This window comes from Moschus berezovskii, chromosome 7, assembly GCF_049115385.1.
Source record: "Moschus berezovskii isolate FMDL1 chromosome 7, NW_MosBer_1.0, whole genome shotgun sequence".
Taxonomy (NCBI): Eukaryota; Metazoa; Chordata; class Mammalia; order Artiodactyla; family Moschidae; genus Moschus; species Moschus berezovskii.
The window spans coordinates 50,837,005-50,852,005 of record NC_142466.1 but is presented as its reverse complement, the minus strand read 5'-3'; the positions used below and the strand labels follow the sequence as shown (position 1 = coordinate 50,852,005).

At 43.6% G+C, this 15,001-nt stretch overlaps 1 protein-coding gene across 5 annotated transcripts in view; it reads left to right on the top strand.

Annotated features, from left to right (window-relative positions):
- The window catches only part of KANK1 (KN motif and ankyrin repeat domains 1), a 221,831-nt gene that overhangs the window by 187,933 nt on the left and 18,897 nt on the right, over positions 1 to 15,001 (top strand). For 4 of the 5 annotated variants that reach the window (XM_055428336.2, XM_055428333.2, XM_055428334.2 and 1 more), the window contains one exon: positions 3,039 to 5,711. In XM_055428336.2, coding sequence (XP_055284311.2) covers positions 3,039 to 5,711 — 2,673 coding nt within the window. Of the gene's footprint in view, positions 1 to 603; positions 727 to 3,038; positions 5,712 to 15,001 lie in introns of those variants that run through there. The other variant, XM_055428337.2, reaches the window with a different exon arrangement.

Below are 15,001 nucleotides of genomic sequence, written 5' to 3'. Positions count from 1 at the left end.
TTCTTCAAATGGTTTGTGCATAACATTTTTAAAAATTCCTTTTCGTGTTCTGTTTAAAATTGAAGTATAATTGCTTTACAATATTTTACTAGTGTACTGTATTTATATATGTGTGTATAGCACATATATATATAGTTTTGGTTTTTTTTAAGCAAGGTGGTTTTTAAAAAGTTTTTTTTTTAAAGAAACGTTCAGTCGTGGCAAAGGCGCGGTGGAGATCCCTATTCAAGGATAACTCGGGTGTGCGGAGCCGGGCACTGGGATCCCGTGCACGCGCGGGGCGGTGCTGAGACCCCGCGGTGAACAGTGGGGCCCTTTGTGCCCCGACTTGCTCAGGTGGCCCAGAGCCGAGGCCGCTAGTTGCCACAGCAGAACACACACTCTTTCACGAGGAAGGGACCGGTGCGACAGAGACAGAGTCTCTCTGTGGAGACGTTTAAACTGCCGGCTTTATTTTGACTCTTGGCAGAACGGGCAAAAAGAACACACGTTCTCGAAAGCTCCGGGCTTCCTGCTCGCAGTGCGAGCGGGACGGAGCCGCTCAGGGTGCGGGGGTGGGGCCGCCGGGCCGCCGAGACCTCATTGGTGCGGCCCGGGCCTATGGCGTGTGCGCCCGGCCCGCCGCCCATTCTCCCGGTGTCCGCCCTGCCTCCCTGGAGGGTGGAGAGCCTGGGCCCGCGAGCTGGAGTGCGGCAGGCCAGCCGGCGAGAGCGCAGCGGGCGCCCGGTAGGTGTGCGGCCGGCAGGCGGGAGGGCGGCAGGGGCTCCCTCTGGGGCTCAGTCCCCCGGCCGCGGCCGGGGCGGCAGCAGGGAGCGCTGGCCTCAAGGGCCTGGGCCAGCCCAGCTTAGAATCTACCTGTCCCAAGCCTGCAGTTTTTCTTTGCTTATGGAGTTTCAGACAGCACTGAAACAGGTCTGGCTGCATACTTTGAGTGAGCATGTTGTCCTTGTGGAGTTAAAAAGGAAAGAAAGAGGACACGTTCTCTTAGCTGGAGCACAAGTTTTCCGGCGCCGCGCTCCTCATCAGTGTACCCTTCCTTAGGTCAAAAAATATTTGCTGCTGAGCACCTCTTTCCAATAGAATTCTGTATCCACGTGCCTTAATTGAAATCTTATTCACAAATTTTAACAGCTAGAACAACTTAATGGCGTTTTAAATGACAATACGAAGGGTACTTTTTATTCCTCTCTGGCAGTTTTCTTTTTTGTACTTTTCTTTCCTACATTTTAGAGGGAAGCAGGCAGATGGAGGCAAAGGTTTGTTCAGAGCATTCACACTGTGGGGTGTCACATTCGGCACTGTTGAGTGTGGGAAGCACAGACCAGCAATCCAAATTGCTGCAAGTACCTGGGCCTTGACAGCAGTCAGGTGGGCTTTTATGCCCAGGATAGGAGTAGCCATAGGGCTTCCCTCCTAGCTCAGAAGGTAAAGAATCTGCCTGTGATGCAGGAGATCAGGCTCGGATCCCTGGGTCAGGAAGATCCCCTGGAGAAGGGAATGGCTACCCATTCCAATATTCTTGCCTGGAGAATTCCGTGGACAAAGGAGTTTGGTGGGCTACAGTCCATGGGGTCACAAACAGTCAGACAGCACTGAGCAACTAACACTAGAGGTAGGGGTACTGATGGCTTGCATTTTCAGTCATTACTTTGGGATCCTTCCCATAACACTCAGATGCAGATCTTGTTATCATGACTCTAGGAAAACACATTGTTTAATCCTACAATGTAAACAAAAACAACCTTGGTTTTCAGTTTGAAATGCATAGCTCAGGTCAGCAGCAAGATCTGTTCCTTGAAAGTTTCATGTTTCCTTTTCTAACCATTTGGTTTAGCCAGAGGTAGCGTTTATCGAGTGCCATATGATCCAGTGTTTAGAGAATAAATTTTCCTTTATTTTCATTCTCCCTTTGCATCTGTTTGGATCCATCGCAAATATAAATACCTTGTTTTGTATTCTTGAAATAGTGGATGTTTTGTCCAGAAGAAGTCAAAGAGGGGAAAAAAAGCAAAAACAGCTTCTCCTCCTCTGATGGGATAGAGTTTGTTTTCTTTTTAAATAGGAAGCCACAAAATATAGTTGAAGTCTACCCACAAACTGTTCTTGCCCCCTTGCTGCTGGAGTTAGTCACTCAGTGTCCCATGTGCCCCAGTGTTCTCTGCAAGGAAGGTGTCTAGGCGAATTGTGATCTTGTAGGGGTGGTCAGGCGCTGGGGTACCTCAGCCACTGTTTAGAAAGACTGTGTAGTTTCCAAAAGAGCAGTAGGTGGGCGAACTCATGTCCAGGCTTCCTGGCTTTCCACTGACTTGGTCTGTTATTTTAAGACTTCTCACTTTTTCTGCCTCAAAGTACACTTTATAAAGTAGCAGTCTTAGTGACTGCTATACTTCAAGGGACTATAGACAGAAAATGAAATTATCTACTTGAAAATGCTTTCAAGTCTTCAATGATTCTTTAAAAAACTCAAGTACTTGGTAAGGACTTACTATGTGCCTGGCTCTTAAAAATCATTTTTTCATTACATTCTTTTAACAGCCTTATGATTTAAATACTTGTATTTCCATTTTTCGGAGAAGGCAATGGCAAGCCACTCCAGTACTCTTGCCTAGAAAATCCCATGGATGGAGGAGCCTGGTAGGCTGCAGTCCATGGGGTCGCTAAGGGTCGGACACGACTGAGCGACTTCACTTTCACACATTGGAGAAGGAAATGGCAACCCACTCCAGTGTTCTTGCCTGGAGAATCCCAGGGACGGGGGAGCTTGGTGGGCTTCCGTCTAAGGGGTCACACAGAGTCGGACACGACTGAAGTGACTCAGCAGCAGCAGCAGCAGCATTTCCATTTTTACTCAGAGGTGAACTGAAGTTCTGAGAGGTTTGTTAATACCCATTTAAGTTGTAGATTCAGGATTAGAACATAGATTTGTTAGCTCTTAAATCATATTTGCTTACCATGCTACAACATATACAAAGACTAGTTTTTATCATTGTGTGTGTTAATGGCATTATAATAATCTCCCCTCTCTCTCTCTCTCTTAGGAAAAGCAGATGATATTCTGAATGGAGAACAAGACAGGGAACAAAAAGATCCTTATTTTGTGGAGACCCCCTATGGTTACCAACTAGACTTAGATTTCCTCAAATACGTGGATGACATACAGAAAGGAAACACCATCAAGAAAGTGAACATCCAGAAGAGGCGGAAGCCATCTGGGCCATGCCCAGACTCCAGGGCTGCACCTGGCCAGCACTGCGTGTGGACTTCCACTGAATCCCTCTCATCCTCCAACAGTGATGACAACAGGCAGTGCCCCAGATTCCTCCTAGCCCGAAACCAAGTTACATCAACCCCAATCCCAAAGCCACCTGCCCCTCTGGAGACCTCTCCCACTTTTCTTACCATCCCAGAAAGTCGACAGCTGCCACCACCATCACCGCAACTCCCAAAGCACAACCTTCATGTCACCAAAACACTGATGGAGACCCGGAGAAGACTCGAGCAGGAGAGAGTCACCATGCAGGTGGCACCTGGTGAGTTCCGAAGGCCCAGGCTGGCCAGTTTTGGAGGCCTGGGCTCCACCAGCTCCCTTTCCTCCTTTCTGGGTTCTGGAAACCACAATCCCACCATGACCCAGATTCAGAATGGATACCAAGGCAATGGGGATTATGGTGGCTATGCCCCAGCTGCTGCCACCACCTCCTCCATGGGGAGCTCCATCCGTCACAGCCCCCTGAGCTCAGGGATCTCCACTCCAGTGACCAACGTGAGCCCCATACACTTGCAGCACATCCGTGAGCAGATGGCCATTGCCTTGAAGCGCCTGAAGGAGCTAGAAGAGCAGGTACGAACCATCCCTGTGCTCCAGGTGAAGATCTCTGTCCTGCAAGAGGAGAAAAGACAGTTGGCTTCACAGCTGAAAAACCAGAGAGCAGCATCCCAGAACGATGTCTGTGGTGTGAGAAAACGGTCCTACAGTGCTGGGAATGCATCCCAGCTGGAACAGCTGTCCAGGACCCGGAGGAGTGGTGGGGAATTATACATTGACTACGAGGAGGAAGAAATGGAGAGCGTGGAGCAGAGCACCCAGAGGATAAAGGAATTCCGGCAGCTCACAGCAGACATGCAGGCCCTGGAGCAGAAGATCCAGGACAGCAGCTATGAGGCCTCCTCAGAGCTCAGGGAGAAAGGGGAGTGTCGGCCTCAAGAGTTCCGGTCTGTGGCTGTGGGCGCCGATGAAGACATGAACGACATTGTCGTGTACCGCAGGGGCGCCAGGTACTGTAAGGATGCCGCTGTAGGCATGGTCACTGAGACGAGGAATTCTGGGGTCAGTGTGACAGAAGCCATGCTCGGAGTGACTACTGAAGCTGACAAAGAAATTGAGCTGCAACAGCAGACCATAGAAGCCTTAAAGGATAAGATCTATCGCCTGGAAGTACAGCTTAAAGAAACCACCCATGACCGGGAGATGACTAAACTCAAGCAAGAACTGCAAGCTGCTGGCTCGAGGAAAAAAGTTGATAAAGCCGTGATGGCCCAGCCGCTTGTTTTCAGCAAGATGGTTGAGGCGGTGGTACCCACCAGAGACCAAATGGCTGGCAGTCACGTGGATGTGGTTGACACATGTGTGGGGACATGCGTGCCAACAAGTAGTGTAGGCATCTCCTGCCAGCCCCATCATGAGAATAAAGAGGTGGGGCCTGAGCTGCCCATGAATTGGTGGATTGTTAAGGAAAGGGTGGAAATGCATGACAGATGTATTGGGCGGTCGGTGGAAATGTGTGATAAGAGCATAGGTATGGACATCAGTGTCTGTGAAACGGGCAGCAACACAGAGGAGTCCGTGAATGACCTGGCACTCCTCAGGACCAACCTGAATCTCAAAGAAGTGCGCTCCATCGGCTGCGGAGATTGTTCTGTTGATGTGACCGTCTGCTCTCCAAAGGAGTGTGCCTCCCGAAGCGTAAACACAGAGGCTGTCAGCCAGGTGGAAGTTGCCATCATGGCAGTGCCTCGAACTGTGAGCCAGCACACCAGCACGGTTCTGGAACAGGTGAGCCAGTTCACCAACACTGAGCTGGCCACGCTCACAGAATCCTGTACCAACACTTCCCTTAGCACTGTGGACAAACAGACCAGCACCTGCACCGTGGAGATGCGGACAGTAGCCGTGGGAGAAGGCCGAGTCAAGGACGTCAGCTCCACCAAGATGCGGTCCATCGGAGTGGGGACGGTGCTCTCCGGCAACGCTGGGTTTGACAGGCCATCAGCTGCAAAGACCAAAGAGTCAGGCGTGGGGCAGATCAGTATTAATGACAACTATCTGGTTGGCCTCAAAATGAGGACCATAGCGTGTGGTCCTCCCCAGTTGACAGTGGGGCCGACAGGCAGCCGGAGGAGCGTAGGTGTTGGGGATGAGCCTGTAGGAGAGTTCGTGGAGAGCCCCCAGCCCCAGGCACCGACTGGAATGGAGACAGGCTTGGATCACTACATCGAACGTGTCCAGAAGCTGCTGGCGGAACAGCAGGCACTGCTGGCTGAGAACTACAGTGAACTGGCAGAAGCTTTTGGGGAACCTCACTCACAGATTGGCTCCCTCAACTCCCAGCTCATCAGCACCTTATCATCAATCAACTCTGTCATGAAATCTGCAAGCCTTGAAGAGCTCAGGCACCCTGACTTCCTGAAAACCAGCTTGGGTAAGGTCACAGGTAGGTGGCACTTCTGAAGGACCTAGAAGTGAGCGAGGGTGGGGACAGTGGAAATCTAGGAGGGATTTTTTTTTTTTTTTTTTAACTGCTGAAGCCAGTTTTTGGAGCCATGGAGCAAACTTTAGAATGGTCATAGGTAGAACAAAAACCAAGAGTCTAAACCCATAAACAGCTCTGCTGATTCTCATTATCTGATAGTTTCGTTCCCCTGGCTGAGGACTAAAACTAGAAGAAGAAAAGCAAAGTAGTGTTGCCTGGCTTAGGGGCTGTCTTCCGAGGCTGCTAGTTTGATAGATGTCTTTTAGTTATTTACTTGCTGATTGCACACAGGGCAGCCTGAAAAAAAATCTTGCACTGTTTTCAACCACAATTACCAGTATACGATCAATAAAAAAAATACTGGTATGAAGTGTTTTTAACTAAAACTTTTAGGGGAGAGAGACTCTGTCAATTCATGCAAACTCATTAATTCAGCAAATAATGATTAAATTCCTGCTTTGTTTTAAGTATAAATATGGGGTCCTGTTCTCATAGTGCTTATATTATTCCAGTTGGGGCACAGGCAATAAAAAGATAAATATGTCAGGAAGTGATACATGTTATAAAGAAAAGAACTCCACTTAGAGAAACAGTGAGTGATGGTGGAGAGGTGGGGACTGCTGGAGATAGAATGGTCCAGGAAGGCCTCTCTGACAGGGAGCCAGAACTCTTGAGAGAAGGGAGGCCTTTCCAACACTGTTTCTTTTGTTAGAGGCTTACATTTTTTGTCTTTTCCCTTGTTCATTGGGATTCCTGTTCACCCTTGCTTTTCTTTAAATTGAAGTTTAAAATGAAATTACCCTGGAAGATGTGGTGACATACGCTGTTTCCTTGTGAGCTGCACTAAACTGAGCTCTCCTGTCAGTTACGTGTCGTTCTCATCGTGCATATTATCATCCTACCACTGAGTTCCATTCCTGGCTCTTCACCTCTCATGAACTAATGTGACTTAGGGAAGGAAAGTCATCCTTCTTTATACTTCATTGTGAAATGGTCATTCGAAGGGCATCCATCCCATAAGATTGTCAGTGTGTTCATCACTGGCTTACAGTGTGCACAGGGATCTTTGTTGTCCTTGGGGTAGTGCTGCTAGCATGCCAGTCTGGTTTCTTTTATTGACATGTTAAACAGTAGTGTGAGGTTTGCAGAGTTACTAAAAGCACACTCTCTGCTCTAGCCAAGTACTACACATAAAATGAATTAAAATGCTTCAAATGATTGGTATGGTGTGCATTAAATTTAATTTTATGTGAAAACATGCAGCAGAGACTTAAATATAAGTTAACAAAAATTTCAAATTCTTTGTTTCCCTCTATAGCCAAAAAGGCAATGGTTAACATAGACAGATTATTTTTTTTCATGGTTTTTTCAAAGTAGATTATTTTTATGTCTTCTGAGGTTTCACCTGCAAACCTGAATCAGTGTTAGTTTTTAGTAACTGTGCTGTGAAACAGATAGCTTATTGTGGAAGAAAAAATGAACATGACAATGATAGGTGATGTATAACAGATTTTTGCCTTTTGGAATCAACAGTCTAATGAATATATAGGGAGTCATTTTAGTTAGAGTAAAGGGATTAAAATGGTGTGTGAACTAAAGCAAGGTCTTAAGTAGCTAATAATATGTCTGTTTCCACTACTTTTTAAAAATCATGTCAGATGTTGAAGTCAAAATGAGACACTTAAATACCACCAGACACAGATGGTGCAGCACATCATCCACTGTAAGCGCATTTTCCTGTCAGCCTCCCTCCCTCCTCCCCAAACCAGGGTTTCTATTTCACATTCTTGCCAGAAATATTCAGCTGTATCGTAGGTGTAATCCGCCTGATACCCGGAGCATCAAGACTCGGGTGGAGGTTTTGTCTGGCTGTGTTGCAGTGTTTTATGGTCTATTTCCAGTCACCCTGACATTCCAGACATCACTGTTTAGATCTGATCCTGCACATGAACACCTAATTAATCAGCTAAAATGCAGGAAGCATACAACATTCATGAACAAAACATAAATATTTTTTATAGCACTTATTTGATCATAGTGGCAACTCCCTCTTGGAGCATGCAAGAACAACTTTAAAGTATTTCTGTAATTCCCATCACATTTGTATTTTGCTTTAAAGTTCTAATGAAGGAATTTGGTTGGGAACTTAACCTAGAGAAGTAAAACTTTATTATCTGGTGTTTGTTGTATGGGGTGAAAATGAAAGCAGCTTGATATAGTAGAGATCTCAACATCTACAGGCTGTGAAGAATGAAAGGGTGTCAGATATACTCCAGCTTATTGTGTACCCTGAACACTAGAGAATATTGCTTATGTACAATCTAGAATACATTTCTATATAAAAATGATCACTTATGGGAACCTAGTAATTTAGTGTAAAGAATTTACATTTGGGCTCCAAAGCCGGGTGTTCTGGGTTCAAATTCCTTCTCAGCACCAGGACAGGTTGTCTTCGTTCCCTCACAGGGTTGAAATGAATCTTTAGTGAATCAGTATGAATGAAGCGTTTGGAATAGTCTGCAGCACAAAGTATAAATGCTGGCTGTCCTTGCTGTTACCTGTTTTTCATACTTACAAAAATGGAAAGGTAGGTCTAGAACAAACTGCCAAATAAACATGTTATGAATAGTTTTTTGTGTTTAATGCAGACTTTTGTCTTCATAATTCTGTTTAGCCATCACCTTCCTCTGCTCCCCCCCATTATTATACCTCTCCAGGTAACACTTTTATCAAGATAAAGAACTATAACAATGGGAAAACACAAAAAGAGTAGAATAAATTTTCAATTCAGATTCTTCCATAATCTGTGTCAAAGTTCAAAATGAAGCCCCAAATTAAACTAGGTGTATATTAGTACCAACCCAGAGAATCCTCTTCAGTTTTCCAAGGGTTGAAGATTGGAAAGTATCACTTTTTAATATGCAAAATAGCATTATTTTAACAGCATGATAATAATGCCTAGCACTCCTGTTCAGTTTCTTGAAGTTATAACTGGAGTATGTGCTTATAACAAGTTAACAGTTCAGAAGAACACAAAATACTGAGAGCCTCCCTCATGCTGTCATGGGGTAACCCCCTGTGTTTGGTATGTTCAGAGATGCAATTCTGTATTTCAGAGACATCATTTTTTGATATTTGAATCATATATTGGCCTATGTATTTTTCACATGAAACATCACAGACATTTTTTTCAGAATTTGAGAGATAATGTCACAGTTTTGATGCATCTGAATTTGATGGTAATCAAAGACGATCTTTAAAGTACTTTTAATGTATTTAATACTTTCTTTCATGGAATTAAAAGGTTAAGAGGAAATAAGTTTCTCAGAAACCTCAGGAAAAACATGTTTATTCTTTCTGTGAATCAACTAGATTGTTTTGGTTTGAGGAGTGGGTTACTTTTTCTTTTTTTTTTTTTACCTCTGACAAGAGGAGGAGGAGAGAGAATATTCTAGACAAATGACTTGCAGTTACAAATACTCTAAAAATATGTGACTGTCTCTGAGCAAATAACAAACAGAACTATCTATAACTGTGGAACTTAACGGCCTGCCACATGATTTATAGAAAAATCATCTCTCATACGCAGATAAAAGAACTGCTTTTTAAATCAGCTTCCATATTTGCACTCTTAGTTATCTTGGGTTTGCTAAAGAAAAAAATTTATGAACTTGAAGTCATTCCCATAACTGTGAAAGCAATTTTGTCGACAGAGATCCGAGCCAAAGCAAAAACAGGGAAAATAAGGTTGTTACAAAATATCATTTCTAGTTAGTTTCCTTAGTTCAAATCATATACCATTTACTGGTCCCAGTTCAGTTCGGTTCAGTTCAGTCGCTCAGTTGTGTCCGACTCTCCGCGACCCCATGAATCACAGCACGCCAGGCCTCCCTGTCCATCACCAACTCCCGGAGTTCACTCAAACTCATGTCAGAGTCGGTGATGCCATCCAGCCATCTCATTCTCTGTCGTCCCCTTCTCCTCCCGCCCCCAACCTTTCCCAGCATCAGAGTCTTTTCCAGTGAGTCAACTCGTCGCATGAGGTGGCCAAAGTATTGCAGTTTCAGCTTTAGCATCAGTCCTTCCAATGAACACCCAGGATTGATCTCCTTTAGAATGGACTGGTTGGATCTCCTTGCAGTACAAGGGACTCTCAAGAGTCTTCTCCAACACCACAGTTCAAAAGCATCAATTCTTCGGCGATCAGCATTCTTCACAGTACCTCTCTTTAAAATCACAATTTGCTTTTAGTAATGCTATAAGAGCATTGAATAATCCAAACCAAATATTTCTGGAACATTGTGTGTGAGAGCATGATGTGAAAGTCTTCTGACCCAGAGGTCAGAGAGCTGATGTCTGGTATTGGTTGCCCAAGAACTTGCAGTCACACCTGGGGTGAACGGTATTGGGCTGCCGTGTCCTCCTGTGTCATGAGAAGGGAGGTTTAGATTTTTCTTGCATGGGGCCCTTTCAGCAGAATTACTCTATAAAATTAGCTCTTCACCAGGCTGCCCATCAGATTCATCCGAGGAACAATTTTTCCCCAAATTCATGATTTTCTGCTGCCACCCACTGCTACCACTCAATAAGGCACACTCAGGTCCTATTTCCGGAAAATACTGTGAAATAAACAGCCTTAAAGTGAGTGTTGTTAATCTGGGCTCCATAGCTTCATGAAATAGTTTTGTGTTTGGAATTTTTGTAAAGAAAGTGCATAATTTTTATCAGACTCTGAAAAGGGATAGCTTATCGTCCCCACCCCGCCCCCCCACAACGCCCAGATTGAAATTACAGATCTAGGACATCTGTTACTGACCTTGGGGAAAACACTTCAGCCCTGAGAAAAATCTTTTATAAAGATTTAAAATCGGTCCACCCCCTTTGTGAGCCCTTTAGTTGACTCTTGTTTGAAAATAATTTCTTAAAAGAGAAACTGATGCTTTATCATTTTAGATGAGTATTAGTGAAATAAGTATATGCATTCTGGGAAAAGATGAAAGTTTACTTTGACACTTCTACTCTGAATGAATCTGTGAAGTATGCAGTTCATTTCTGGCTAAAGCATAGAGATAGGTGGTTTTTAAGAACAGAAATGGCATTTAGTTCCTGGATGTCCATTCATAAATGATGAAGGGAATTGTTGGTAATGATTGATGGTTAAAATTATTGGTTCTTCCTTCAATAGGCAAGTCATTTGTATCTCAGTAAACATACTTAAAGTTTGCTCTGTCCCCATCTCTATTCAGATCTGTTGATAGCTATGAATTTGTTGTCAACTGTATGCAAAGTGTGGTGCTGAAACAGAGGGAGAGTGGCATAAGCCTTGAACTTGCAATCCAGTTGGGAAGCAGAAACACATATACCAGAAATACAAATGATAACCCGTGCAGGTGTATGTTAGCCACCGAATAATGTGAAAGTAAAAGTGCTTGAAGAATTCAGCTGCAGTTAAGTTCTCTGAGGTTTAGGGAGAAGATGCGCTTAGGATGGAGAGGACAGTGTTAGCTGTATCTGGAAGAACTCAAGAGCATGTCGGCTTAACCCAATGTTTAGTTAATACAGCCGGTCAGTGTGTGTTTTCTGGGTCAAGTCTTGGATTGGTGTGTAATTAAATGTGGGTGGAGTTGTGGTGAGGGAGCATCTGATTCTTGATAACACTCTAGCATTTTAATTTCCAAATACCCACTTTTAGATACATTCATGACAGCTGTCTGGTATGTCTCAGGGAAATACTAAAATGGCCCTAGAAATTATTACACTGCAGTTCTCACCATTTAGTGACTTTATGTTGGTGGCCACAAGCATTGGTATTCAAGGAGAGCTCTGAGAGGTGAGCCTACAGACAGGGATTGTCGTCTCCTCCATCAAAGCTACATACTTTCCACTCAAAAGTAATGTGTGCCAATGAAGGTGATCCTTCATGAATAATCTCTACTGTCTGTTCCCCAAACTAATATGTAGACTGAAAAGGGTACGTTTGTGCTCAAGCCCTTTTCCTTATGGAAAAAATGGAAGTATTATTTTAGACCCATTTGAAGTTACACTTTGAGAAAACGCCTAAATGAATGGCCTACATTATGACTCAGAAATTTCAGTCCTATTTCTTTTTGACAAGTAAGTTAGATGTTCTTTAAAAATCAAATCAAATGTTTAACTGAAAATCTGGCACAATGACATAATTAAATAGTTGGCCACACTGTTCATAGCTGTGTTTTCAGAAAGCACTTGGCATTATAAATAAAAATATGAGTTAGCATGCCAGAAGAGCTACAGTATGTGAACAGAGCAACTTTTAAAATCCATTTTATTTATAAAAGTCAACTTTCTAATAAATTTAGAAGCATATTTGCTATGTGCCAATAACTAATACCTATTCTATACAGATAAATATCACAGAGGAGACTGTAGAAGGTGATTTCTTTAAAAGCGTCTCTGTTTTTGTTTTTCGCTGGTTTTTTAAAATATATAAAAGTGGCTCTAGTGATAAAGAACCCGCCTGCCAGTGCAGGAGACATAAGAAACTTGGGGTCAGTCCCTGGGTTGGGAAGATCCCTTGGAGAAGGACATGGCAATCCCACTCCAATATTCTTGCCTGGAGAATCCCATGGACAGAGGACCCCTGGCGGAGCCTGGGGTCATGGAGAGTTGGACACAACTGAAGCGACTTAGCATGCACATAGCTTTAACATTTCTAAAGTCAAAAACATTAAAAAAAAAAGTTTTTATTTTTCATTACAGTTTGCCTTAACTTGTGGTAAAATTATCCATATATTAAATACTAAGTGTACTTTAGAATTAGATTAATGCCTTGAGGATGCTCTTATTTTCTGGAACACTGAGATTTCTGTCATTTGTGTTAGTTATCACTAATCTGGTCATTTGTAAAATGGAGCTCATGCTTTACTGGCATTTATGGACATTATAAGTTTGAGTTAAGGACCAAAGGTTGCAGTTGCCCCCTCCCCTATTCACTGACTCCCCAGTGGTACCTGCACAACTATTGCCCACTGTGGGAATTTTGAGCAGCTTGGGCAGCGTACCAGAATTCTAAAGGTGTTTGGTGATTATTCCTGTTGTTTAACCCTTACTGTTTGCATGGCATTTACTGTTAGTCATGGACTTCTACCATTAGTGGTCCAGGACTGCTAACTAAACCACCGGTAATTCCTGATAATTCACATGGTCCAAGTTGATAGAGTGAAATCAGCTTTTGTTGTTCAGTTGCTAAGTTGTATCTGACTCTGTGACCCCATAGACTGCAGCACGCCAGACTTCCCTGTCCTTCACTGTCTCCCAGAGTTTGCTTAAAATCATGTCCATTGAGTTGGTGATGCTAGCTAACCATCTCATCCTCTCCCATCTTCTTCTCCTTTTTGCCTTCAGTCTTTCCTAGGATCAGAGTCTTTTCCAATGAGTTGGCTCTTCTTAAAGGAAAGTCTAAACTCTTGTTTACCACAGTCAAGTTTTACATTGTTTTCAGCAAATTTTTGATTGATCAATTTAATTCACTGGTTCTTAATCCTGGCTGCACATCAGAATCACTTGTGGAACTTTTTTAAAAAAATTTTATTTATTCATTTATTTTTGGCTGTGCTGGGTCTTTGTTGCTGAGTGGGCTTTTCTCTAGTTGCGGCAAGTAAGGGCCACTCCCCTGCTGCAGCGCACAGGCTTCTGGTTGTAGTAGCCTCTCTTGCTGTGGAGCATGGACTCTAGGGCTCGCGGGCTTCAGTGGTTATGGACCACCCCTCCTCACCCCCGCCCCGGAGCACAGGCTTGCTAGTTGTGGCACACGGACTTAGGCGCTCCGCAGCGTACGGGATTCCCCCAGACCAGGGATCAAACCTATGTCCACTGCATTGGCAGGTGATTCCTCCCCACTGAGGGAAGTCTCACTTGCAGAACTTTAAAAACTACTAATACTGGATCCATCTGCAGATAGTTCTTTGTATCTTACACCTAACTCTGGCATTCTAAGGGCAACCAGGTTGCAACCATTGAATTTTGTTGGCCACTTTAGTTTTGACTTTTTTGTCTGCACTTTTCATGTGTTTTACTTGAACACAGCAGTCGTTTGTCAGTCTTAATGCTGGTGTGTGTGTCATTTATCTGTGCCCGCTAAACACAAGATCAGGCAATTGTTTCTGGGTCACTCAAGAGCAGCCAGAGTTTCAACACAATCTGCAAAACATTTTGTGACAATAAAGGTGACAAATTTCCTCTGACCCAACTAATGAGAACTAGTTTAACATTTATCGTCGTTCTTTGCCTTGCTCATTAGACTTAACAGAATCCCTGTGACTTTCTGTTGCATTACACAGGCACTTACTGAAGTCTTTCAATTGTCCAGCACTGTTCAGAGCACTGCAGAGGACACAGATAATGTAGCACGGAGGGACTTCAAGGAGCTTACCTTCTCACAGAAGGGATGTATAAGACCAAGGAAACAGAGGGCAGGATGTATTCTGGTCTGGACAGTAGGCACTGCAGAACAGTGAAGGGTAAAGATCTGTGTATAATGGTATTATAGGAAAAAGGCTAGAGGAAATAGAAATGACGCCAACCCTTGAAAAGAATGAGTGGAATTCTGTTGGTTAAGAAAGCTGAAATTCCAGGCCTGTTAAGACAGCCTAGTAAGGAAGGGCAGAGAGGTGGGAGTTACCAAGTCACCAGACCACTCTGAGTGAGTAGAGGGTAGGAGTTGTTGAGCAGTTTAATTACCCCAGGCAAGAAGAAGCTGTCCATGTTCACTGTGAAGGATCCTCAGGCACCTGCTTGAGAAGGTGGACCTTGACTGGAGGAGCTTTTAAAAGCCCTCGTTTACAAAACTAAGTTCTGGAGAAGAGGGGTGGTTGCCTCCAGTGGGAAGATTATCTAGAAACGGGCAGCAGGTGGGAAGTGTGCATTTACTGGGTTGTCAGAAATGTTCTGCGGCTAAATTAGGGAGGTGCTCACACACGCATGTATATTTACCAAAATTCATCAACCTCTACACTGAAATTCTGTTCATTTTATTTTATATAAATTATACGTCAATTTAAAAAATATTTTTAAAGTTGTGTTTAGAAGGAAAGAGAACTATGGATTAAAAGACTTAAAAACCATAGTAACCAATGGAAATATAGGGCTGAGGTTCTGATTCAAACACTATTAAAAAACATTAAGAAATCACTGCAGAAATTTGAATACTAACCAGATATATAATAATTTCAAATTATCTTTTTTTTAGATTTGATGGTTTTAGCTTTATGCTT